The sequence below is a fragment of the Cupressus sempervirens genome, chromosome 4 (genome assembly GCF_028749045.1).
Source record: "Cupressus sempervirens isolate cs-2001-9-10 chromosome 4, ASM2874904v1, whole genome shotgun sequence".
NCBI classification, from domain to species: Eukaryota; Viridiplantae; Streptophyta; class Pinopsida; order Cupressales; family Cupressaceae; genus Cupressus; species Cupressus sempervirens.
Genome location: NC_143121.1, coordinates 662,846,309 through 662,872,745, shown reverse-complemented (window position 1 = coordinate 662,872,745; position 26,437 = coordinate 662,846,309). Strand labels below are relative to the sequence as shown.

The 26,437-nt window shown below is 34.1% G+C and overlaps 1 protein-coding gene across 2 annotated transcripts in view; it reads right to left on the bottom strand.

Annotated features, from left to right (window-relative positions):
* The window catches only part of LOC149563001 (phosphoribosylformylglycinamidine synthase), a 99,036-nt gene extending 77,625 nt beyond the window's left edge, over positions 1-21,411 (bottom strand). For both annotated transcript variants that reach the window (XM_089826440.1, XM_089826441.1), the window contains exon 1: positions 20,595-21,411. In XM_089826440.1, the coding sequence (XP_089682566.1) occupies positions 20,595-21,345 (751 nt within the window). In that variant the 5' untranslated portion in view covers positions 21,346-21,411. The remainder of the gene's footprint in view (positions 1-20,594) is intronic.
* Positions 21,412-26,437: the final 5,026 nt, after the last annotated feature.

Here is a 26,437-nt window from a genome sequence, read left to right as displayed (position 1 = left end):
TATTTAAAATTCAGCCACAAAATCTTGCTTGCATCTTTCAATTAGATGATCTTCAACTATTATTAGTAAGTCATCAACATAGAGAACAAGAATTAACATGTCATCATTAGATATTTTGAAATATATGTTAGGATCAGCTTCATTTTTGGAGTATCCTAGTTTGGAGAGATTGCTATCTATCCTTTCATACCAAGCCCGTGCTATCTTTAGTTTACATACATATAGGTTCTTGTCTTTTATAGTAAAACCTTCAGGTTGTTCAATATATACTTCTTTATTAATGACACCATTTAGAAATGCGGTATTGACATCCATTTGATGTATCTTCCATTGTTTGGATGTTGCATTTGCAATAATTGTCCTTACTAAAAAATATAAAGCAACTGGAGCAAATGTGTCCTCATAATCAACACCTGCCTTCTGAGAGAAACCTCATGCAACAAATCTTGCTTTATGTTTTTCAATACTACCATCTGAAGCATACTTGATTTTGTATAACCACTTAGATGAAACAATTGATTTGTCTTTTGGCCTAAGTACAATATCCCAAACATCAATTTATAATATCAATTGATATTCTTCGGCCATAGCATCTTTCCATGCTTGACATGATGAGTTTCTACAACAGTTGATGGTTCAGATTTTGTAAGCTTAGTTACTAGTGCAATGTAGCATGATTTATTTCTAGTTTTCTTACTCTCTCTGAAGATTTCATCCGGTTCAACATTATTTTCTTCAATTATTTTCCTTGCCCATTATGGTCTTTTCTTGACATAAGAGATGTCCCTATTTTCAGTGTCTGATAATAGTTCATTCTCTTCTGATATGTTCTCCCTCTGATATTTAGTTTGCCGATTTTCATCCAATTCTATGATTGGCTCATCTTCTGTACTTGTGGATAGCTTGAAGGCAATGTCTTCTTCAAATTTGACATCTCTGCTAATTTCAAATGATCTTTGCCCAGGTATTTAGACTCTATACCCTTTAGTGTTTTCATTGTATCCAACAAATATACTTCTTCCCGAATGGTTCCAACTTGGTTCTCTTTTCTTTAGGTATATGAATGTAAATGGGGCAACCAAATATTCTGAGATGACTTAGGTCAGGTTTCATTCCTATAAAGGCTTCTTCAAGGGTCATGTTTTCTAGGATTGAGTGTGGGCATCTATTTTGAATATATACAGTAGTATTAGTGGCCTCGGCCAAGAATGAGAAGTGTAAATTTTGATCATGTAACATGGCTTTTTTTGATTCAACAATGGTTCTAATTTTCCTTTCTGCCACTCCATTCTATTGAGGATTATAAAGTACAGTATACTCCCTCTTAATCCCAACAGAGGTGCAGAAATCTTTAAAATTTTCAGAGGTATATTCACCCCCATTGTCAGATCTTAGAGTTTTTATTCTGTTTGACATTTGATTTTCCACAATTGCTTTGAACTCTTTATATGTCAATAGAACTTCATTTGATTCTTTGACCTTTACGAAGTAAATACAAGTTTTCCTAAAAAAGTCATCAATAAAGATTATGCAGTATGAGTATCCTCCTAGAGAGAGTGTTGACATAGGTCCACACAAATCAGTGTGAACTAGTTCCAAAATTGATTTAGATTTGTGTTCACTTGGGGGAAAAGATCTTTTTACATTCTTTCCTAGAGCACATCCTTTACAAATTCCTATATGGTTTGAATTTAAGTTAGGTATTCTGGTGGTGATTTTTCCTATATTCGGTAGTGTACTGAGTCCAACATATCCAACCAAGCCTTGTATGCCATATTTCATTAGGGTTTGATACATCATGATTTAGGGCTTGTTTTTGAATTTTACATAGTTTATATAGAGTTCCATCTCTAGACCCTATGGTGATGGCATTCTTAAGGTTAGAATTTTTCATACTTTGTCTTTATTAAAGGTAACATGATATCCTTCATCTGCAAGTCCTAAGATGGATACTAGATTCCTTTTTATGCTAGGTACAAAGAAAACATCTTTCAATTTTAGAGTGATCCCAGTTCTTAGTTGTATAGAACAAGTCCCAATTCCTTTTATTGGATAGGTGGAATTATCTCCAATAGTGACTCCTTCAGTGAGATAATTTTCAAAAGTTAAAAACTTATTTTTGAATCCTATTATGTGACGAGATGTACCATTGTTGATTATCCACACATTTTCATTGGAGTTCATCTCACTTGATAGAGCTAAGTAGAATAATAGATTTTCTTCCTTTTTCGCTTCGGCTATGGTGGCTACAATTTTTTCCCTTTCTAGACAAAATTTGTATGTCCAAATTTCTCACGCTTGTAACATTAAACTTTGGAGAAGTCTTTCCTATTGTGATTATTGTTCCTTTTCTTTGGTCATTTTTCTTCCCTTTATGTTTAAATTTCCTCTTCCTCCCTTTGTTATTAGAGATTGAGAAAAGGGCTTGACTTTCTCACTCTTGGTTTGAAATGATCCCTCTAGAAATTAGTCTTGATTCTTCTAAGGTGTAATCATTTTTAAGTTGATCAAAAGCTGGTATTGAAGGTCTGCTAACGACTTGGATGAATGCTTCCCAAGATATAGGTAGCCCTCTAAGTGCTATTATGGATAATTCTTGATCTTCAACTTAATTTCGGAAATTCTTCTGAAGTACGATGAGATTGACTCTCCTTTATTCATTTTTATATTCATAAGTTGATTTTTTAATGTGAGCAATCTACTTGAGTTGTTAATCTCAAATGTATCCTTAATTGTTTTAAATACTTCAAATGCTTTCTTGAGATTTGATATGGAAAGAAGAATATGATCATTTACTGAATCGACAATGATTTTTCTGGCTTTATTATTTTGCCTTTTCCAAGTGGATTTTTCTGCCTCATCTTCAAGTATTTAAGTGTCTTTTTCAATGAATCATAATTTCAATTCTTCAAGGATTGTTGTAATTTGAATTTTCCATGAGAAAAAATTTGTTGCTCCTTCAAGCCTATCCTCGACTCTAACATTACTTGCCGTGATGTCACTTTTATTTTGTGATTTGAAAATTTGTTTTAAGTAGTTTAGCAATCTCTCTACCAATTTGGCTCTGATACCATGTTATTTATATAGATCAATTTGGTGGAGATAAACTAACTTATGTTGGCAAAAATACTATATTGATTTGAGTATTTATTCAACTTCTTTCTTGGAATTCTAATATATATTACAATTACTTTCTTTTCAATTCAATTATGCTAATGATGATAAACAAACTTCTCTGAAGTAGATCTATTTTAGATGGTATTGAATATATATATATCACTGATCAAATATGAAGCAGACGGTAGACTGAATTAGTTAGATGGTTGTGATTCGCATTGCCTTGTATTGATGTGTTTCATTAGCCATCAAAAGGTAATTAATATCATGGGAAACATGCCCACATAGGGGCATGACCCTAAATCGACACCTTTGCTTATCATTGCCAATAAGTCAATAATGATGGCCGATACTTAACCATTTGATTCTTAACAAAACTGATACTCATCATAATTTTAATGATATATTTATGATATAATATATCGAAAGATATAGATATATGTAGATGATGATTATATATATCAAAGTAACAAGAATCGGAATTGGATCGGAATCAACAAGGCCGAATCAAATCAGCCACGAATCGGCAAATTTTAAAAACCCTTGAAATTTAGTAACTTATTTCATAAACCCTTCACCGCTAATTCGATTCACCAATTCACAAAAAATCATTTGGCTTGAAACGAATCACGTGAAGCGCCATGATTCTCGGAACAATGATATGTATATGTATATGTATATTATATCAAGCTTTCATATATTTGATTTCCATCAACACACACACACACACACATATATATTAACATATATTATATATGGAATTTGCTTCAATTCACTATGAGGCTAAATTTCTCAACAAATTCTATCCTAAGAATTGCTGATAAAAAAGGTGAACTACGCTGGGAAAGTGCCAAATAGAGAAACTCCAATAACTTTGTGATGAGTAATGACTTGTTTGAGGTAGCTTTCCATTCAGGGGGAATTCACCTAGATAAACAGAAGTCAGGACTTCTCCAACATTGCACAAAAAAAGAGGATAGATTCCTGACAGTGGGTAATTGAGCCACAAAAGTGTCAACATTCTTCTTGGGTCGGATCATTTCCCAATTTCCTTGTGTATCATGGAAGGTCTAATTCCAAAGCGAAGTTTGTTCAAATTCAGGAAAATTTGGATCCATACCGACGGCTTTAATGATCTAATCAAACATTTGTGCATAACTACATCACTTTGGGAAGGTAACAGAGCTTTTATCTTCTTTAAAAATTTACAATTTTTGAAAGAGCAATTGAAAAGGTGGAATAGAGTAGCTTTTAAAAACATCTTTGCAAAAAAATTGAGAATTGAACATGAGTTAAAAGTCTAGAATGAAAAAGTGATTCGGGAAGGGATGAATAATTTAAATTTTGAAGAAAGAGATTGAATGTAGAGTTTTTAAAGTCTTTACAAAAGGAGGAAATGTTTTGGAAACGAAATCCAAAGATACTTGGTTGCAAGAGAGAGATAGAAACACAAAATTATTCCATAACTCAATTACAGCAAGAAGGGTTGTGAATTGTATTTTATTCTATCAAAGACTTTGCAGCCAACATTTCCACAAAGAAAGAGTCTATTCAACATGAAGAGGTGAGATTTTTAACTGAAGGTTTTCAGCAAGAGGTAACCCAAGCTGATGACTTTGATACTATTCTAGACAGCATTCCCTCCTGTGTTAGTGGAGCACAAAACAGAATGCTTCTTAGTCCTGTATCAATGATAGAAGTCAAAAAAGCTCTTTTTGGCGTAGGAGGCGACAAGGCTCCAGACCCTGATGGTTTCCAGCTGACTTTTTCTTGAAATTATGGGACATCTTTGCTCAAGACATTTGGGAGGTTGAGGAGGAATCCAAAATGGGTGACTTCAATCTAAAAGATTTGGACAACACCTTAATTGCTTTGATCCCAAAGAATAAAAACAAGCAAACCCTTCAAGATTATAGAACAATTGCTTTGTGTAACACAATCTATAGGATCATTTCAAAAGTCATTGTTAATAGATTGAAGTCAATCCTGCATTATGTTATCTCTCTAGAATAAAGTGGCTTTGCACCAAACAGATCCATTTATGAAGGTGTTATTATGGCTCATGAGGCAGTGCACACTATTTGACAAGTACGAGAATACTCGTTAAATTGGAGATTAAATGGGCTTATGATGAGGTTAACCAAAAGTTTTTGTTAGATGTTCTCAAGTGGATGGGGTTCTCAAGTGAGTTGGAACTTTATCTTGCAAATACTTAGGAATCCTACTTTTTGGTGGTGCGAGTAATCCAATCTATGGCAGAATTTGGCAAATGATTGCTATGAGAAAATGGACGGTTGGAAGAGTAGATGGCTCTCTTTAGCAGGAAGAATCCTTATGCCAATAAGGACAAACTCCCTCTTTTGGCTTGGGATAAGTTTGCACTAGCAAGCATGATGGTGATGCAAGAATGACAAATTGGCACTCTCTCAATGAGGCTTTACGCACAAAGATGGTATGGAACATGTACACTGAACCAAAACAACTACGGATATGAATTGTAAAATCTAAATATTGGGATTTGAGGGACAATGACCGAATTCTTGCTATTAGAAACCCACCTCAGGGTTGAGCAACATGCAATTTTTGTATCTCATGCGGACAAATTGTCACAGACCACCTCACGTGGAAAATTGGGAATGGCAAAAGAAAACACTTTTGGGAGGACTCTTGGAATGGATATGCTAATTTGGACAGCAATGATGAGCTAACATTAGTCAAAACTAGTGTAAAGTGCATTGGGATGATAAAGTCAAGGACTACACTGAAATTGTTGTAAATGCCCTAGGAGATAGGACTCAGGAAAAATGTAGAGAACTCGAATCTACCTACAGCTTGCAAAGCCCAATTACAAGCTCTCTTTAATGCTAGGATGGTTACTCGAAATGGTGAGACAATTAAAGTGATTTGGTGTGGTACAAAAGATGGTAACTACTCAGTCAATTCAAGCTACAACCTCCTAGACAAGGCACAAGTGTATGATAGTTGGTTGACTAACTCATTTTGGGGAAAGGAATGTATACCCAAAACCGGTACCTTTGCATGGCTAACAAATAGAGGCAGAATTCTCGGTTATGATTAAAAAAAAGTCTCGGCTTCCAAGGACCAACTAAATGTGTGTTGTAGTGAGGCTGAGGAAGATGTAGATCATTTATTGGCCTCTTGCAAATTTACCAAGGAATGTTGACAAATGATTCAAGGGAATTTAGGTTAGCAAGGCCATAAACAGAATAAAATCAAACTGACCTTCTAGAAATGGCCTCAATACATTACCAAATCCACCCTTTCTAGCATCTAGAACTTAAGTCCTCTTTTGAATTGATAAGTATGGAAAGAAAGAAATGAGCAAATTTTCCAAGACAAAGAGAAGTCATTGGATAGGATTAAAGTTGAGAATTAAGAATGCAATCTAGGAAACAACAAGAGCAACAACCTCTAGGTTCTTTAACCCCGTAGTCCCATTCAGATTGGGTGATATACACATTCAAAGAGAATGGTTGGGTATCAAGCTTAAACACATGAATGAGTATTCAAGGGTTAATCCCTCCCTTGTCGTGGGGAATGATGTTCTTTGGCAAAAACCTAGTGAAGGGTGGTGGAAATGTAATTGTGATGGTGCTTTAAAGGGAAACCTTGGCCTTTTGGGATCAAGATTTATCATCTGAAATTCAAATGGTAATCTCATAGCCTATGAAGAAGAAACATCTTGTGCATGGCACGAACAATGTGGCAGAAGTTGAAGTTGCTCTCTTGACAATCTAAGCATCCAAGAAGCTAGGGGTCAGGAGACTACACGTTGAAGGTGACTCACAAATTATCATAAGTGCTACCATCAAAGGGAACATGGCAGCTTGGCACTTGCAGAAACATAGAGATCAAATTAATGCAGAATCTTCCTTTTTAGAAGACTTCAAATTGACACGTGTCAAAAGACAAGGGAATAAAGAAGCCAAAACCATGTCATTGGGCTTAAACATTTATGAAGTTGTACTCAAGGATTTTCGAGATGTAAGGATTAAGGAATGAGATCCCAAAAAATTATTCCTATCCTTAATCAGGTCACTACCATCTTGTCCCATAAATGTAACATGCAGAATTGGCTTCTTACCTTCATCTACATTACTAAATATTATAAGAACCAATGCAACACATAACTTGTCATGCTTTAGGTCATCTAAAAACATTTTCCAATCCACTAAACAAACTTTAGCATTATTGCATACTTGTCTCTCCAAGTAAAACAAGAAATGGAATAGAGTTAGCCATATCATTTGCCAACTATGGAATAAGATAGATCATGGATGAGACCTGCAATTATGTTATCATTGAAACATAATGCATAAAACATATATTTCCTGCTAGGGTTAGGATCATTAACTCAATCATATGATATAGCAAAGTTCATTGATGAAATTCCTTCGAAAATCATATAAGGCACCTCGAGCCTATTCTCCGGAGCACAAAATGACACCTGCCATTCAACTTCCTAGTCCTACTCGAGGTTAATACTGCTTGAATGAAACTAAGGTGCTACTTGCATTCCTTATATGCATTCCATCATAATGTGTATGTGGAATTCCCTTAAGGCTTTCCCAAATAACCTATCCCCACTATGAAGCACCATGAGAGATCATAAAAGCTGCATTAAGCCTATCCATCAAGCACAATAGCACAAATATACCTATCATTCCGCCTCCCAACCCTATTTAGAGTAACCGCTACTCAAATGGACCTTTATGCTACTTGCACTCCCAGTTTGTACATCTACCCCACCATGATGGAGCAACAGATTGGCTATAGGCCTAAAGGAATCTTCATCAGCATTAATTAGACATGCATTCCTACTTCATTATTAATTATACATTAGAGGCAATAGAATATCCACAAATACTCATACTTACATGAAGATGTATAACAATTCAACTAAAGCATATTGCAATGCATTTTTCTCATACCACTACCTATGACAATATATAAACCACTTTGTTGTATAATAATTCTGAGTTCTATAATCTTTTATTTGATTGAATGCTGATCTTTCCTTCTTTGATTTGTGTTACTTTGTCTTACTGGGAGACTTATCCCATTAAATGAATTTCTCCTTTGCTGATTAATATATATACAATATTATTCCTTGATTGAATACTGGATAAGTAATTCTGATTTTCCTTTGTACTGCTGCTCACAATGATCTTTTATGATCTGAATCTGTGTTCTTTCCTTTAGTGGTGTACATACTTCAATCTCTCTTGCCTCCCCTTCTCAAATGAAACCTTCTTCCCTTTTATATCTTCCAATGTAAGGGAGAGGTCACATCTCTTCATCATGTTTGCCCTTTGGCAAGACACAACCTTACACAATTACCATCCTTGGAAAGAGTCACAACCTTCATCACTGCTTCCCTTTGGAGGTTGCCTGCTTATTTTTTCCCCCTCCCTTATTTTTTTCACTAATCCATCTCTAACTCTTTTTTTCTCCTTCACTCTTGCATACTATTCTGAGCGAATTTCATCCTTGTGGTTATTTATTTTTACCCATGCCATCAGGTTTTTAAAAAAGAAATCTTCTTCATTATCAATGACACTCTTTCTGGTTCATCTACTTGGCTTTGTCATTCACTTTATTCTTCATCTGTATATGCAACTCTTCCATTAACTTCTAATCTTCTGCTATTACTTCCTTGAACTTGGGAACCCTCAATGCCCAATGGTCTTCTCAATATCTTCCAGCGCATCTGTTATATATTTCTCTACTTGCTGGTATCCATCAATCCTCTTGCCTCATTGGTCTTCATATAAGGTCTTCTGCCACCGTCCTCGTGTCTCCCTCTCTAGAGTCAACCACCTCCTCTGCCTATTTTGTCCTAATCTCAAATGTTTTTTTCAAGATTTTGTCTGCTTTCAATGCAAATTGGAATACCTCAGAACTGTCTACAATCTTGTCATTCATAATACTTCAGGATGGATCATCTCAATGAATTTAGGCATCTTGCCTCATTTTCCTGATCTGCTTCACTTCCTTCAGTATAATATTCACATTGTTGTCTCTCAAATTTTGAAATCTTTTCAATAGTTCTAATTGATCATTAACAATTTAAATTATCCTATTTTGAAAGTTCTAACTTTACATTCAGATAATGGAAGACCAAAACAGATCTCCAAAACAGTAGATACTTTCTAATTGATATCAATTGGAAGCTCTCTCTGGAACATTGAAATAAAGTAGTGAAAAAAGGCAAGGAAGCTATTTTGTGTGAATCCAAAGAGAGAAAATATCAATCATAAGCACCAGGAGATGGCCATCATAGTCTGCATATAAAGAAATTAAATTCCTTGCTACATTTTTTCATCATAAGGGTATTTCTCCAAAATGCATCTGATGTCTTCTATGTTGTTCAAAACTAATAAAAACTTTCTAGTGTTTTGCATGTATTCATTAGTTTGATTTTGCACAGCTGATGATGTGTTAAACTGACATTTTAACGTTGTAGCATAGGTCAATGTTTTAGCATACATTGCTGTAAATGCAATTATGCAAGCATTTGAACCTGCACACAGTGTTTACAAGCAATAGCAGTTGTAAATAATAAAAAAATCTGCCATGTATTATGTGCATTAGCATGGAATTGCAAATAAAAATAATTTTCAGTAGTATGGTTATGAGCTTTGGCCATAAGAACATTGAATCAGCCATGTGTATCTAGATGGCAAATTAATAAAATATAGTTTTGTCTAACATGAATTTCAACAAAACAGTTGTTGAATTACATTAGCTTTCTCACTGCATCAACAATTGCACTTGGAAACATTTTTTGTAATGTTCCCTCGATGATAAATTGACCACTCAGGGATGATTATCAGAAACATTATGAGAACAAGACACCTTAGAAAAGAATATGGGAAGTATTTTCTTACAAGTACCATTAAAACTTCCATGTAATGAGAGAACTAATGTTGGAACAACCAACCAGAAAATTGGTAAGATGCTTCGAGTTTGAATCATCAATTAAATATCGAACAACTAGCCAGATAAAGTCTTGTCTCTTATTCACTCGTATGATGCCTTAAATGGGGATTGTTCTAGAAGCTAATGTTTTCCAAATGGTTATATCTTAACAATTCCTTACCAAAATATTCAACATTTGGTAATGGAAATTTGCCTCGATTTGAATATATCCCTTCCTTAAGGGTTAATCATTTTTTCTATATATTAATAAAATCTTAAGAAAAACAACAAAACGTTTTTAATCAGCACTCCCAAACTTAAGCCGCCAATGATTTAATATTAAGAAGAAAAAAGGGGCTTGTATTTTTGTACTTCAAAGTATTTTAGTTACCCGGGTTCACCATATTGGCCCAAGAACCCTGCCTAGGTTTGAACCGGTTCAAAATTCGGGTCCAATTCGACCCAGATTCAACCAGGGTTCAAATTTCCCTGGGCTGGTTCAAACCCACAGCCTAGAATTCGAACCGGGCAAATTTGGGCTGCCCAAATCAAACCCATGCCGAATTGTCGTTGTTGGGCGACTTTCAAGTCAATTTTTATAACAAATTTAATATGTTTTGAGGTCCGGTTGCCCTAAAAAGTGAAATTAAGTAGGTTATTTTGGCTTCTAACATCATTTGTGGTATGCAAATAGGTGATTTTGTGAGCAAATAGGTGATTGAGCAAAAGAAGTTTGTGCAAGGTGGAGTTGGAAGACTAGATTGTTAGCTATATTGAAGTGTTTGTATCTCATTTTTACATCTTTGCAAGCTTACAATGTCAAGAAGTGGTAAGTTCTTGTTCTATTTTGCTTTTGTTTCAATGTTTCATAAATATTAAAGGCTAGAGTTTTAAAATTTATTCTCAATAATAATATCAATATGTCAATATGTACACAATTTCTTATCATAGGAAAAGGAGCTTCAAAGGGATCTACATCTTCCTCAGTAGGCAATGTCAATATCCCACAAAGAAAAGAACCTCCGTCTGATTCTCCTTTGTGAAAGTATGTGGATATTCTAGAACCTCTTCTAGGAGGTGGTGGCTTCCATTGGAAACGTTGGGATTGTGATGTAGAAAGAAATAGTTCATATTATCGTGTGGTGCGTCATTTGTGTGGATACCCTGGTAGAGGAGTGAAGAAGTGTCCAGGAAAAAAAATGCACCTATGCCAAACTCAATAGTATTAAAATATATTGAAAAGCATGAGCGAGCTAAAAAGAGAGAGGTAGGCAAAATGCCATCGATGGCAATAAGAATAAGAAAAGAACAAAAGGAATGAAATTCACCCCAGATGTTGTGATAGAAAATCACCCCTTCTATACTACCTCAGCTGCCCCTGATTCTCAAAATGAAGCACCCATTCGACACAAAAGAAAGGAACCACTTGAAACTGCATTTCAAAATCAAAGTAGGGAAATTGCCAACATTGATGCGGCAAGATGCTTTTATGGAAATGGGTTGTCTTTGAATCTTGTTCGCTCTCCATATTTCAAGCAAATGTTGAGAAGTGCTAACAAAGCACCTGCAGGGCATTCAAGTCCCAGTTTTGAGAGTACGAACCACCTTGTTGGATGACAAGGTCAAGTTGATTGATGAGCAACTAACGCCCATCAAGGATTCATGGATTGAGATAGTGGTAACAATTATTTCAAACAGGTGGAAATATGCTAGAAATCATCCATTGATCAATGTTTTGGCGGTGTCCCCTAATGGGGCAATGTTTTTGAAAGAAGTGGATTGTGAGGTGTTAATTGTATAGGATCTCTAATAGAAATAATAACAGATTTATATCAGACTTTTACTTACTTGAGTAACTTTAATGCAAATGGTAGATACCTACAAAAATGCTTCTGATATGCTGTGACTGGAATGTCGAATGCTGACAGGAATGTATTTTGTAATCTACAATGTTTTTTTATTAAGCATGGGACTGCAAGTACGTTATGTCTTTCATATTGCCTGTCCACCAATTAGAACAACTATATATATAATTGTGAAGAGTTGTGACCCCGTAGGGGCATGACTCTACATGGTGGTCATGACCCTACATGGTCATAAACTAATGTTTTGTTAACCATAAACATACAATGGTTTAATCATGCCCGATGATAATGATCTTAATACTTATCGAAGGCAATACAAGTAAGACCCAATCCCTGATCGGAGATGATAGACAAATCTGAAAGTAATCCAAAGCAGTCGAAGTATCAAGAATGACAAAACCCAATGTGAATTGGTAACAATAGTAAGTATGTCTGATTTGAATCATATCTTTCTAAATTATATGTATACATATTTGTACATATATACGTATGCATATTATCATATGTATATATATATGTAAGACAGAGATAACATTTTCAGATACTCAGTATTATTCGACTAAAGCTAAACTTTCAACACTCCCTCTTTAGCAAGGGAGAAGTAATAAAAAATCCAGATATTAGAATATCCACACATAATACATTATTTGACACTGCCACTCTAAGAAATAGAGACTTGTCAAATAACATAAATCACAATGCTATAAAGACTATCATAACATAAATTCTGATCTATAATTGTTTGAAACAATATCTAGAGTAATCATAATGAATTTGTTATTCATGACTTCCGAAATATCCTGACCAACAGTCATAATAATAGGCCTATCATTTGTACGATCATCACCTTACAAAGATTACCTTCTGGATATATATGTCCATGAAAGATTGTCACCTTTCATTACATATCTAAAGCAACAATCATAGAAGCATAAACACATATAAATTGAAATTAAATTCAATGTTCAAAATTACAATTTAATCACACCAAGTTTTTCTCTGAAGTACACCAACTTCGCTTTAGCAAGAGCTTTGGTAAAAATATCAGTTGTTTGTTCATTAGTGCTGATGTACTCAAGTTTAATGATATCTCGATCTACATATCTCTGATGTAGTGATAAGGAGTTTCAATATGCTTTGACCGATTGTGAAACATTGGATTAGTTGATAGTTTAATACAACTCTGGTTATCACAATGAATGATGGTAGGCTTCAAGGCTTCTCTTAACAAATCAAATAAGAGCTTTTGTAGCCATACAACTTCTCTAGCTCCAAAGGAGGTGGCTATGTATTTTTCTTCTGTAGAGCTTAGTGCAAATGAGGACTGTTTCTTGCTGAACCGAGAAATCATCCTAAACCCAAGATTGAAGTAACATCCTGAAGTACTCTTATGCTTAGTAGAACTGTCTACACAATTTGAATTTGAAAAACCATGAAGATTTATCTCGACTTGATTGTATCTAATTCCCATGCCAATAGTTCCTCTTAGATATCTTAGAATATATTTAGCTGCCATCAAGTGAATCTTCTTTGGTGTAACCATGAATTGACTCAAGGTGTTAGTAGCATAGCATATGTCAAGACGAATATTTACTACATACATCAATGCGCTAATGATTTGTCTATAAAGAGTAGGATCAGCAGGTTCAAATTTATCCATGTCAGCCTTCAGTTTATGTAGATTAAGTTCCATAGGAGTAGAAGTTGGTCTACAGTCCATCATTCAAAATTTAATTAGAATATCAATAGTATATTTTCTTTGGTTTAGAAAGATGTAGTTTCCCTTTTGCCAAACTTGCAGTCTTAAGAAGTAGTGAAGAAGGCTTAAGTCTTTCATGTCAAATTCAACTGTCAATTCTTGTTTGCATTTGCTTATTAAATGTTATTCACCTGTAATTAATAAGTCATTGACATATAACACCAGAATAATCATATCATTTCCATCTACTATAAAATATAGATTAGGATCAGCTTCATTTTTAGAATACCTAGCTTTGTAAGATAATTGTCTATTCTTTCATACCACTCTCTAGGAGCTTGTTTGAGCCCATATAGTGCTTTCTTTAACTTGCATACATGAGTATTCTTGTTGTGAGCAATAAACCCTTCAGGTTGTTCAATGTACACTTCTTCGTCAATTTCACCATTTAGAAAAAGTTGTCTTAACATCAATTTAATGGACTTTCCATCCTTTAGATCTTGCAATGGCCAAGATGGTTCTAACTGATGTATACCCAGCAATTGGAGCAAAAGTTTCCTCATAATCGATACCTTCCTTCTGTGAGAAACCCCGTGCTACAAATCTAGCTTTGTATTTCTCAATGCTGCCATCAAGTGCATGCTTGATTTTGTATAGCCATTTTGAAGAAACTACTGATTTGTTTTTAAGTCCAAGTACAATGTCTCATACATCATTTTTTTAATATTGAATTGTATTCTTCAATCATGGCTTCCTTCCAAGGTTGACTTAATAAGGCTTCTTTAGTGTTAGAAGGTTCTGATTTGATAAGTTTTGTTACTAATCCAACTTAACAAGACTGATTTCTTCTTTTCTTCTTTTCTTTTAATGCTTCATCAGGTTCAACATGATTTTCTTCTATGAATTTTCTGGCCCAAAGTGGTCTCTTTTTATTGTTGTTATTTTCAACATCATTAGAAGTAGGTATAGGAGATGAAGTGTCATTCTCCCTCTCATTCTCTATCGGATGATCTTCATTTGTCTCAATTGTAGGTTTTGTGAATATCTCATTATTTTTAAGAAGGTTGAAGGCAACATCTTCTACAAATTTAACATTCCTGCTGATCTCAATTGTTCTTTGACCTGGGATATAGACCCTGTAGCCTTTGGAGTTTTCACTATACCCGATAAGAATTCCTTTCTTTCCGGATGGTTCTAGCTTTGTTCTCTTTTCTTTAGGAATGTGTACATAGATTGGACACCCAAATATCCTTAGATGACTTAGATCTAGTTTGATGCCTGTAAATACTTCTTCTGGAGTGGTATTGTCTAAGACTAAGTGTGGACATCAATTTTAAATATGAATAGCAGTGTTAGATGCTTCAGCCCAGAACGAAGTATGAAGGTTTTGATCATGCATCATAGCTTTAGCTGATCCAACAATTGATTTATTATTGTGTTCTACAACTCCATTCTGTTGAGGATTATAAGGTACAGAAAACTCCCTCTTAATCTCAACAATAGTGCAGAAATCTTTAAAAAATTCAGAGATGTACTCTCCTCTATTATCAGATCTTAATGTTTTGATTTTCTTTCCTGATTGATTTTCTACTAGAGCTCTAAATTCTTTGAATTTTGAGAGTACTTCACTAGATTCCTTTTGTTTTAGGAAATAGATCCAAATTCTTCTAGAATAATCATCAATAAAGATTACATAATAGAGGCACCCATTTAGAGAGGGTACAGACATGGGACAACATAGGTCAGAGTGAATGAGTTCAAGTATTGCTTTAGATTTATGAACACTTTTGGGAAAGGTTTTCTTGATATTTTTGCCTAGGGCACAGCTTTTGCAGACACCCAAGTGATCTGATTTGAGATTAGGTAACCCTTTGACAATTTTCCCTAAAATTTTGTTGATTACATAGTTTACATAAACTCCCATCTCTAACACCAATAGTGATAGCTTTCTTGATGTTAGTATTTTTAGGCCAAGACAGAACTCTATCTTCTTGAAAAGCAAATATGTATCCTTGATCAGAAAGACCAGATATAGAAACTAGATTTCTTTTGATTCCAGGTACATATAAACCATTGTTGAGTTGAAAAGTAATGCCAGAATCTAGTTGAATAAAGCAAGACCCAACACCTTTAATTGGATGTGTGGAGTTATCCCCGATGGTTACCTCTTCTGAGTGGCATTTTGAAAAGTTTTTTATTTTGTCTCTAAAACCTATTATGTGTCAAGATGCTACACTATCTATGATCCAAGTGTTTTTGTTTGAGTTTAACTCACTGGAGAGTGCTAGATAAAATAAATGATTTTCTTCTACGTCCTCCTTTTCTTCTTTTATTTCTACTAGAGCAGCTTGAATTCTTTTACTTTCAGGGCAGATATTATGAGAGTGACCAATTCTGTCACATTTAAAACATCTCACTTTTGACCAATCTCTCTTCTTATAAGGTTTGTTGGATTCTCTCTTATTTCAATTGAATTTTCGTTTCCTATTAAAACTTGCTTGAAGTGCATGAATGTCTCCGTCTTGATTTAGACTTATCCACCTTGAGACTAATCTTGATTCCTCGTGAGTGCATTCATTCTTGAGTAATTCAAATTTTGGAAGCTTAAAAGTTTTCCAAGATAGAGGAAGTCCCCTTAAGGCAATCATGGTAAAGTTCTTTATCATCAACTTGACTTCCAATTATGGGAAGCTGATATTTTAGTTCAGAGATTCTTAGAAAATAGGAAGTAATAGTTTCCCCACTGTTCATTTTTATGTATAATAAATCTTGTTTTAATGTCAGCAGCCTACTAGTATTATTGATTTCAAATGTATTCTTGATAGTGGAGAACATTTCAAACGTTGTTGAAAGGATAGAAATAGATAGGAGAATATGATCCTTAACAGAGTCTATAATTATTTTCATGGCTTCATTGTTGTGCCTTTTCCACGTTGTTTTGTCTGGATCATTTTCTAGAATAGTTTTATTTGTTTCTACATATTCTTCTAATTCCATTTCTATTAGAATTATCATGACACAAATCTTCCATGAAGAAAAATTTGAAGCCTCCTCCAATCTATCTTCTAACCTTACGCGGTTAACCATTTTTTTAAAAAATTTAAAATGGTAAAAGTCTGAATAAAGTTTTATATAAGTTCTGAATAAAATTTATTATTAGTATGGCTCGGATACCATGTTAATTGTATAAGATCTCTAATAGAAATAATAACAGATTTATATCAGACTTTTACTTACTTGAGTAACTTGAATGCAACAGGTAGATACCTTCAAAAATGCTTCTGATATGATGTGAGTGGAATGTCGAATGCTGACAGGAATGTATTTTGTAATTTGCAATGTTTCTTTATTAATCCTAGGACTGCAAGTATGTTATGCCTTTCATATTGCCTTGTCCACCGATTAGAACAACTATATATATAATTGTGAAGAGTTGTGACCCCATAGGGCCATCACTCTATGTAGCCAAAGGCCATGTAGGGTCATGATCCTACGTGGTCATAAACTAATGTTTTGTTAACCATAAACATACAATGGTTTAATCATGCCTGATGATAATGATCATAATACTTATCGAAGGCAATACAAGTAAGATCCAATCCCTGATCGGAGATGATAGACAAATCTGAAAGTAATCCAATGCAATCAAAGTATCAAGAATGACAGAACCCAATGTGAATCGGTAACAGTAGTAAGTATGCCTGATCTGAATCACATTTTTCTAAATTATATGTATACATATCTATACATATATACGTATGCATATTATCATATATATATATATATATATATATATATATATATATATATATATATATATATATACATGTAAGACAGAGATAACATTTTCAGATGCTCAATATTATTCGACTGAAGCTAAACTTTCAACATGAGGGGCATGTAAAAGATGGGTCATTCATTGTTAATATCCAAATTGAGGCCATTGAACAAGTGGGTGCAAGAAACATTGTCCAAGTCATAACGGACAACGCAAAGAATTGTAGAGCTGTTGGTTTGTTGGTTGAAGAGAGATACCACCATATTTTTTGGACACCCTATGCAGTTCATTCATTCAATCTTATGCTACAAAAGATTGGGAAGAGTATTCAGTGGATCAAGGAGATATATGCAGAAGTTGAGGACATCCAGATGTTCATCACAAACCACCACATGACTCAAGGGATATTCAAAATGTTCTCACGTTTGGAGTTGCTGAAGGTAACTTGTAAACTTGAACTCAAGTTACTTAATTTTTAAAAAAATAGTATCTTACAATTTCTGATTTTTTGATTATGTAATGATGTATATTCTTTTATCAGATATGTATCTAACAATTTGTATTTTTTTGCTCTATTTTATGTTAAAGGTTGCTGAGACACGTTTTGCATCAAATGTAATCGTCTTGAGATGACTTATGCAAGTGAAAGAGGCACTTACTAATATGGTAACCAGCAACAATTGGGCTATATGGCGGCAAAGCAATACTGAGAGGGCAACCACAATAAGGAGGATATTGGATGAAAATTGGTGGGAACGTGTGGAATATCTCATTAATCTCTTCACACCCATTATGATCATGCTTAGGTACACAAACATGGATAGGCCTTGCCTTGGAGAGATCTATGATGGCATAGACTCAATACTTGAGAAGATCAAGCAAATTGTAAATGAAAAGGAACAAGATCCTCAAGAGACCTTCTTCAAACAATTGCAAGCAACTGTTATAGAAAGATGGAACAAACTAACCACTTCTCTACATTTGCTTGCCTATGCATTGATGCCCAAATACTATAGCACCCAATATACTGATCTACCGGGAAGGCTACCACCCTATAGAGACATAGAAGTGTCTGATGGATACAAGGCAGCATTTGAAAGACTCTTTCCTGATGATGAAGTGCAAGATTTGATTACAAATGAGTTCATATAGTTTGTGGAAGCAAAAAATTTAAGTAATGATGCTCTTTGTCATCGGTTTAGGAAGGATGCTCATAGTTGGTGGTACCTCCATGGCCAAAGAGTTCAAAGGTTGCAGCCCCTTGCAATCAAAGTGATATCACAAATAAGTTTAATTTTTAAAAAATTGTTATTAGTTTCCTTTGTCTTAAAAAATTGTTAGAAATTCTAAGATTCAAGTTACATAATTTAAATTTTATTTTAATTGTTTACATGTCATGTCTTCATAGATTGCTAGTTCATCTATTTCAGAGAGAAATTGGAGCACATATTCTTTCATCCATTCAGTGAAGCACAATAGGTTGCAATCAAAAAGAGCAGAGAACTTGGTGTATGCGCATTACAACTTGCATCTCCTCTCGCACAAGACTAAAAAATACAAAGAAGGGGAGACAAAGAGGTGGGATGTAGATGCAGAGTTGGCGGACTTGGATATTTCTATTTCTCGGCTTACAATTGAAGACTTTGAAGATTTTGATGCCCATACTATTGTTGTTGGTGCTGATCTCATTGGTCTTAGCTCTATTGCTGAGTCAACTAATGCGAAAGGACTACATGAAGAAGAAGAAGAAAATGAAGAAGAAGATGAAGAAGATGAATATTAAAATTTTATTCATTATGATTACTTGACTTGAAGTTGAAAGTTGAAACAATGATACTTGAACTTGCTGTTATGATTCATGGATAATGATTTACTTTTAAGTTTTAATGTTTTGAATCTCTGATGTTACACTTGAAAATTCAAATATATGATGGTATGATCTTTATTCCTGATGCTACGATTACAACTTACGTGTTTAAAGTTTATGCCTATGGTGTTTTTGTTGTTTAAGTTTAAATGATTAACTTAGTTTACATCATATGATTTTGTGATACTCTGCTTCTAGGCTTCATAAATATGTATATATATATAATTTTTTATAATTTTTACATGTTTTTTGTACGGACGAACCCAAAACCCTTTCCAAAATTTTGTCGTACTGGCGAACCAATTCGAACCAAACCCGAACTAGTAACTATGCTAAGTATGTATGTTTCCACAAAATCACACTTGACCTTAATCCACATTATCAGTACGAGAACAATGAAATTAGATCTCTAATTCAACAAGATCATGTTTTCTTAATCCTTTTCATTGTTCAGGAAAACTCTTTAGGGTGTAAGATTGAAATCGGCAATTGAAGCTTGAGAGTGTCCTTGAGGAAATACTATTTACATTTATGCATTGGATCTAGAATCTCCCTCACTAACAGCCAGGTCAGAAGTTGGTTGATTCAACATAAACAAACCCGAGGGCAGCACACCAGATTTCAGCCTAGGCCTTGTTGCAGCAAGCCCCCAGAATAAACACTCCACCAAGCTCCAATTAAATGTTAAGTAAGGAATACTATAATTAATCAGCAATATTAACGGAAAATTAAATTCATTTCAATTTAATATTTCAACTAGATAATATGTTCTTTCTTACATTGGTTGAGATTCTGTTTTCTTTCATGCGTTGCTTATATAAATCAGATCAATTACATTAAGAAACTTAATGTGAAAATTCTGAGTAATCTGTTTATAGAACAAAATCCAGGATACAAAAGGAAAAAGAGATTAAGTTGGCATGGTGATTTGGACTTTGCTCACTATCCCTAGGCTGTTTTCGCCTCGCAGTCATTATTAAAACATTTAATTCATTTACTTAGCTAGCCTTTTATACCGGATACACATTAGTGGATATACTTTATTATATCACAGAGTTCAAAACATATAAGTATATATGAAACTTCACAAAACAGCTGCTGACAGGAATCCATGCCAAGACAGTCCACAAAATCAGCAAAACTTATCCCAACATTTGTATTCCTAATAGAAACAAATGATAACTAAAAGAGCGTTTAAATAAAATAATAACAATAAAACAAAACACCTGGCAAAATGAAATAGTACTTCTGCCCAGGACACCAGCAGAACTTTGAAACATGCTTTCGTCTGAAATCTTCCCTCTAAAAGGATAAAAGGGAACAAACCTTTGAGAAGGGCATTGGCACGGAGCTGACCAAACGCAGAATCCTGGGGCGATGTGACTGGCCGTATATCTGGAGGTGGCCACCAGCTCGGCAAACGGGGCGCCGAGGTTTCCTTCCTCGAACTCCCGCGCTTCTCTCTGTGCCTCAGCAGCTCTTTTTCGCTGCGTGACTCCCAATCACTGGTCCCCAAAGGACTAGAGACTTTACCGAAAGAAGCAGGGCTTACCCCGCGCCTACTCACCACAACCTCCCTTCCAGCGAGGCTTCTATCCCTTCGCCGAACCCAAGACCCGTCGGCTCTCCATTCCCAAATCCGTGCCCTAATCAATTTGTAACCCATGGCAGCAAACACTGAACAAAGCAGAGCGCCGGCAAGGAATTGGAGTGCGGAGTAGCGCAAAAAAATTATCAAACCTTGATCAGTTACGACTACGCTTGTTCGCAAATCTTTCCAGAAATCCGATACAGAGGTCTTTAGTCTCAAAACAGCCGCTCCTGAAGCTTTCTCCGCTTTTTTCACTACCTCCGTCGCTCTCTGCCTCGCCCTTGTCATGTCAAATGTAATAATTTTTGTTCTGTCATCTGACCGCGATGGAGTTGAAGTCCGGACTGGGAATCCTCCTTCCCGATGGCGTTGCCTTTTGTGCCGTCGAACAGAGGCTATGATGTGAGAATTTCCATTGGCATTGGCAAGGCGGAGGAGCGGGCGTTGATGTGCACAAGAATTTGTGAGGGGAGGGAGAGAATTCATCGCCTTATTTCATTTCGTTTGCAGGGAATGGTGGAGGAGATGTCCCTGGGATTCAAATTTTATCGTACGTCGGAAAAATGCAGCGGCACTTTATATACGTATCGGCAAGGTAGGAATATTCGAAGGCCTTCAATCTAAGGCACGCATCCAATTGGGCTCATCAGGACTTCTATGGAGGAGAAGAGCACTCATATATTCGTTTATTTTCCCAGCATCTATCCAATAAAAGCAAAATTTTAATTTTTAAAAAAAAGTAGTAGTTTCTCAATAAGTTTTACATGTATTAGTTTGTTTACGATTATTAGAACATTTGTACATAAGTAATGGTAATTTAGTGTTTAATTGTTGGAACATTTTTAAATAGATGTTAGACAACACTTTGAAATGCTTGTGCTTAATGAATTTTGCATAAAGCATCATTAATGAATAAATGTGAAAAATTAAATTTTATATAGTTAAGATTGCATACAAAAACAACTATGACATATGATATATAATTTAGGTTGTGTGGATGTGTAAAGTTAACTATATTAATTACTAGTACACTTCTCTTAGATCATCTTTCCCAGTCTAAAATTAGAGTTTATTTAACATATGGCTTTTACTAATTTGATTAAAGAGAACCCTAAAGAAAAATTGGAAATAGAAGAGGATTTTAGTTTAGAGTGTGATGTTTAAAGGACAAGTGTATTAATATCTTGTTAGGTAGCTTGTAGTATGATTAATTTAGCAAGAGGACAATTCAAATATCAAAATTGCTCATTATCAACTTGTATTGGAAAAGGATTGATTTGTAGAAAAATGTTTTGTCGATCAAGCACTATGTCTAGTCTAGTAGACATTCAAATTGTATTGTTTTTCTATTTGCACAATTTTGGGAGAATTAAATACTATTCATAAGTAGTATTGTACTTTGACTTCTTCTAGAAAATATCACCTACTTATCAATTGATTAGCTAAAAGGGCTCTATAATTGATGGTTCACAAGGCACATAATCTTGAAAGAGACTGTGGTAAAGTGTACTTGAATTGGAGCAATATTAAGATCATTCTTCTTCCAAGAAGGCCCAATGATCTACCTTCTTTAGCATCACCTAGATGTAATGTTAAGTGTATCATTCATTCATGTGAGAGATTGGCTCTTCTAAACCACAACTCATGAACATAGGTCAATGAATTTGACTTGAAAACTATGCAATCAAATCTTGATAGTAATCATCATTTTATTTTATATTTTATGTAACATAAATTTTAGAATTTGTATATGTGATAAAGTTATTGTATAGTTTGTAGGGATGTTTAATTTAAATGTTAAGCATATTAAAAAAATGATTAGTTACTATATATCAATTTCAACCATGAAATATTTCACTTGTCATTTTAAAAGTGTATTTAAGAACTAAACTTAATTCATTTGAACATTCATTTTTATACATCAAGGAGATCAAAAGGACTATCATGTGATATCATCATTTATATTACCATTCTCACAGTTGTTCATTATTTTTAATCTTTGTATAAAAATGTTGAGTCATAAACCTTGAAGTTTAACAAATGGAAGAAATATTCAAAGTCATTTCCAAATTCTTTTAGTCAAACTATTTTTTTAATGTATTTTTAAAATTAAGACAAACAACTTTTATTAGTCGATAGACTATGTCTATTTGGAAAAAAAAAAATGACGGCTTTCAATTCCTCGTGTTGGGAAAATAAAAAAATCGGTGATGGGAAAATGGGTGTTGATGCCAAAAGAAATATCATTGGTTGAAAAAAAAATTAGAAGAATGTCCATGTCAGAATTGGGGGACACCAAAAGAGGGGTCTGAGGGTCATAAAGAGGATGATGAAAAGGCCACATTAGATATTGTTAAGATTCTACCCTTAGAATATATTGTGTCTTCTAGGATTTGAAACCCTAGCCTTGGTGTAACAGCTACCGCATTCGGAGCTATAAATATTCACCTCTAGGGCAAAGTTGCTTGTGAGTAGCAGATTGTTATGGTAAGATAAAAAACAATGGGGCTTTCTTTCTCCAAGTATGTGCAGGAAGCGAACGTTAAAGAGAATAAGAGTAATATGGCAAATATATTTTCCTCTATATGTGTAAGCTCTATCATTATTGAGCTTATTTGGGAATCTCAAGCCATGAGTTGTACTCTATTGCTACTTTGTAGAGTTTAATAGTGATAATATCTAAAGGAACAATTCGACCAAAACAAATTATGGACTGGTGCAAGACACTTATGTGGTGAAATTTCCTAATGTGTACACTACAATTTAGTCCAAATATATTCAAGTGTATTCCATAGTGCCTGTAGTGTCTAGAAGAGATTTTTTTTATAACTGTTGCGTCTTAACCAGGGCAACTAATTAATAACTAGTAATTGCAACTTAGTGTGTAATGGTACGTCAAAGAGATATGGAAGTTCAATTAAAAATTATTCACTTGTAAGTATCAAAATATGACAAAAAAATCTTACAGCCAAGATGATAATCAAGTTCCATATTTTTATATACTAAAAAGAGGGAAAGATGTGAATAAAAAGAAGTAGATCTTATAGAGAGAATAGGGGGGGAGGGAGAGAGCGTGCACTCATAGACATACAACATGCTGGTTCATCTTAATATGCTCTTTCAATACTCGAAATGAATTTTAATAAAGCTTCTTCTCTAATAAGACCTCAAAAAATTGTCCACTGAATTTAAAAGGTGCAAATTCAACAACCCTAAAATTTAAAAACAGTTAAAATTTTGTAGAAAAATCAAACTTTTCCTTAGACAAAGATCAAATCTTTACATCTTATATTGGCTAAAGTAAAGTAAATGTGAAGTCAAAATATGTCAAAATGCACACATTAATAAAGCCTTGATCAGTTACGACTACCCTTGTTCGCAAATCTTCCAGAGATCTAATACTGAGGCCTTGAGTCTTAAATAGTTGCTCCTCAAGCTTTCTCCACTTTTTTCGATGTCTTTGTTTCTCTTTGCCTTGCCCTTGTCATGTCAAATATAACAATTTTTTTTTTGTTATCTGACCGCGATAGAGGTGGAGTTTGGATTGGGAATCCTCCTTCCCCATGGCATTTCCTTTTGTGTCATCGAACAAAAGCTGTGATGTGAGAATTTGCACTGGAAAGGTGGAGAAGCAGGCATTAATGTGCACAATAACTTGTGAGGTGAAGGAGAGAAATCATCGCCTTATTTTATTTCATTTGCAGGGAATACGACAGGGATTCGAATTTTATCATGCTTTAGAAAAATGGAGTGACACTTTATATGCATATTGACAAGGGAGGAGTATTCGAAGGCCTTAAATCTAAGGCAGACATCCAAGTAGGCATATCTGGACTTCTATGGAGGGGAAGAGCACTCATATATTCATTTATTTTCCCATATTAAAATTAATAAATATTAGTTTATCAATAAGTTTTACATGTATTAGTTTGTTTGTGATTATTAGGACATATATAGAAGCAAACCAATGAATAAATCTTATTTATTTGAAGTTCATTGCTATGATTATCCTAAGTAAGTTTTTTTTTTATGTGTAGATCTAGACCTAGCAGTAGATCCAATAATGGTACCTTCAATGGATATTGTTACACATGCAATAAATATGGACAAAGAGAAAGAGAATGTATATCTAAAGTGAATTATCCTAGGTCACTTGTTCAACAAATAAAATATTATAGAAGAGAGTGACAATTAAATGCTACATGTTCAATATGTGTTAATTATGGACATCTAGTAGTAAATCAGAGATTGAGAACCCAAAAAGGTAATTATAAAGTTTGGTTGTCAATGGCTTATTTCTAATGTAACAAGGTTAGTCACCTTGCTATAGATTATAGATTTGGAATCCATTGTCTTAATTGGTCAGAGGGTAGAATATAAAATAAAATTGAAGATTTCATTGTGCATCATCTCCACAAACTTAGCTAAACACCTTTGGAGATGCACTCATTTTTACATGATTAATTTTATCAGTTGAATGATGCCATATGGACTACAACCTTACAATTATGTACTGAAATTATGAAGAAAACATTGATAGAAGGACAACCTAAAATAGGCCTTGAATAGGTCAAAATAATAATAGAAGCTTACAAGAAGCAATTTGGAATCAAGAATAGAGCATCCATAATTTTGATTGAGAACACACAAAATCTACACAATGAAATAGTTGAATTGTGAAAAAAAAATCCTAAAGACTAAGGAGGATGAAACACAAGTTGAGGAAGATCAAATTACACCTATTATAGTGGATGGCACATCTACTATAGAATATATAATTGAGGATGTTGTTCTTGATGTCCCTATATAAGTGCATGATGTTGAGGAACAAAATATTGAGTTCTTACCAGCTGGTGGTGTAACTCCCTGCTTTGGAACCCAAGAAAAATTAACCTAAAATGTTAATATTTACTAAACTATTTTTCTTAAGTTAAAACAACATCAAATTAATCTAGTGCAAAAGAAATATACGCATACACATCATTTAGACTTATGCAAATTCGTTACAGATTTTATTCCTTGAGGGTTTTATCATGTTGAGTCATATTTAAGAAGTCTTATTAATTAGTTCAAATCTTAAGTATAGTATTCATGATCATAAAGAAATAATAGATACATGATCTCATAAGAAAATTCATAAATACAACTAATAAAATTAAATACATCTAATGAATAACATCTACTACATGTCACGTGTATGTGAGAATATATACAAGTATTCTTAGAATAATTTAGAATAACTGAGAAGGTGGGTGAATGAGATATCCTCAAGTCTAGATGTACCAATTCAATTTTTAATCACTTTAACTATTTCAGATCTAATCATTAAGTAGCTCAGTCTCTTTAGCAAATAATCAGTAACATAAAACTTGCAGTCCATTGTCCTAATAGTAACAAAATTGTAGAATGTAAAACATTAATAGTAAAACATCTCAGATAACATCCACACAAGTATGACATCAAGATTTAACGTGGAAACTCAATTTGGAAAAAACCACAAGTAACATGCTACTAATTTTTACTCTTCTAAAGTGAGCTTTATGAGGAGCCAACCCTGTTAATAATTAAAATACACAAT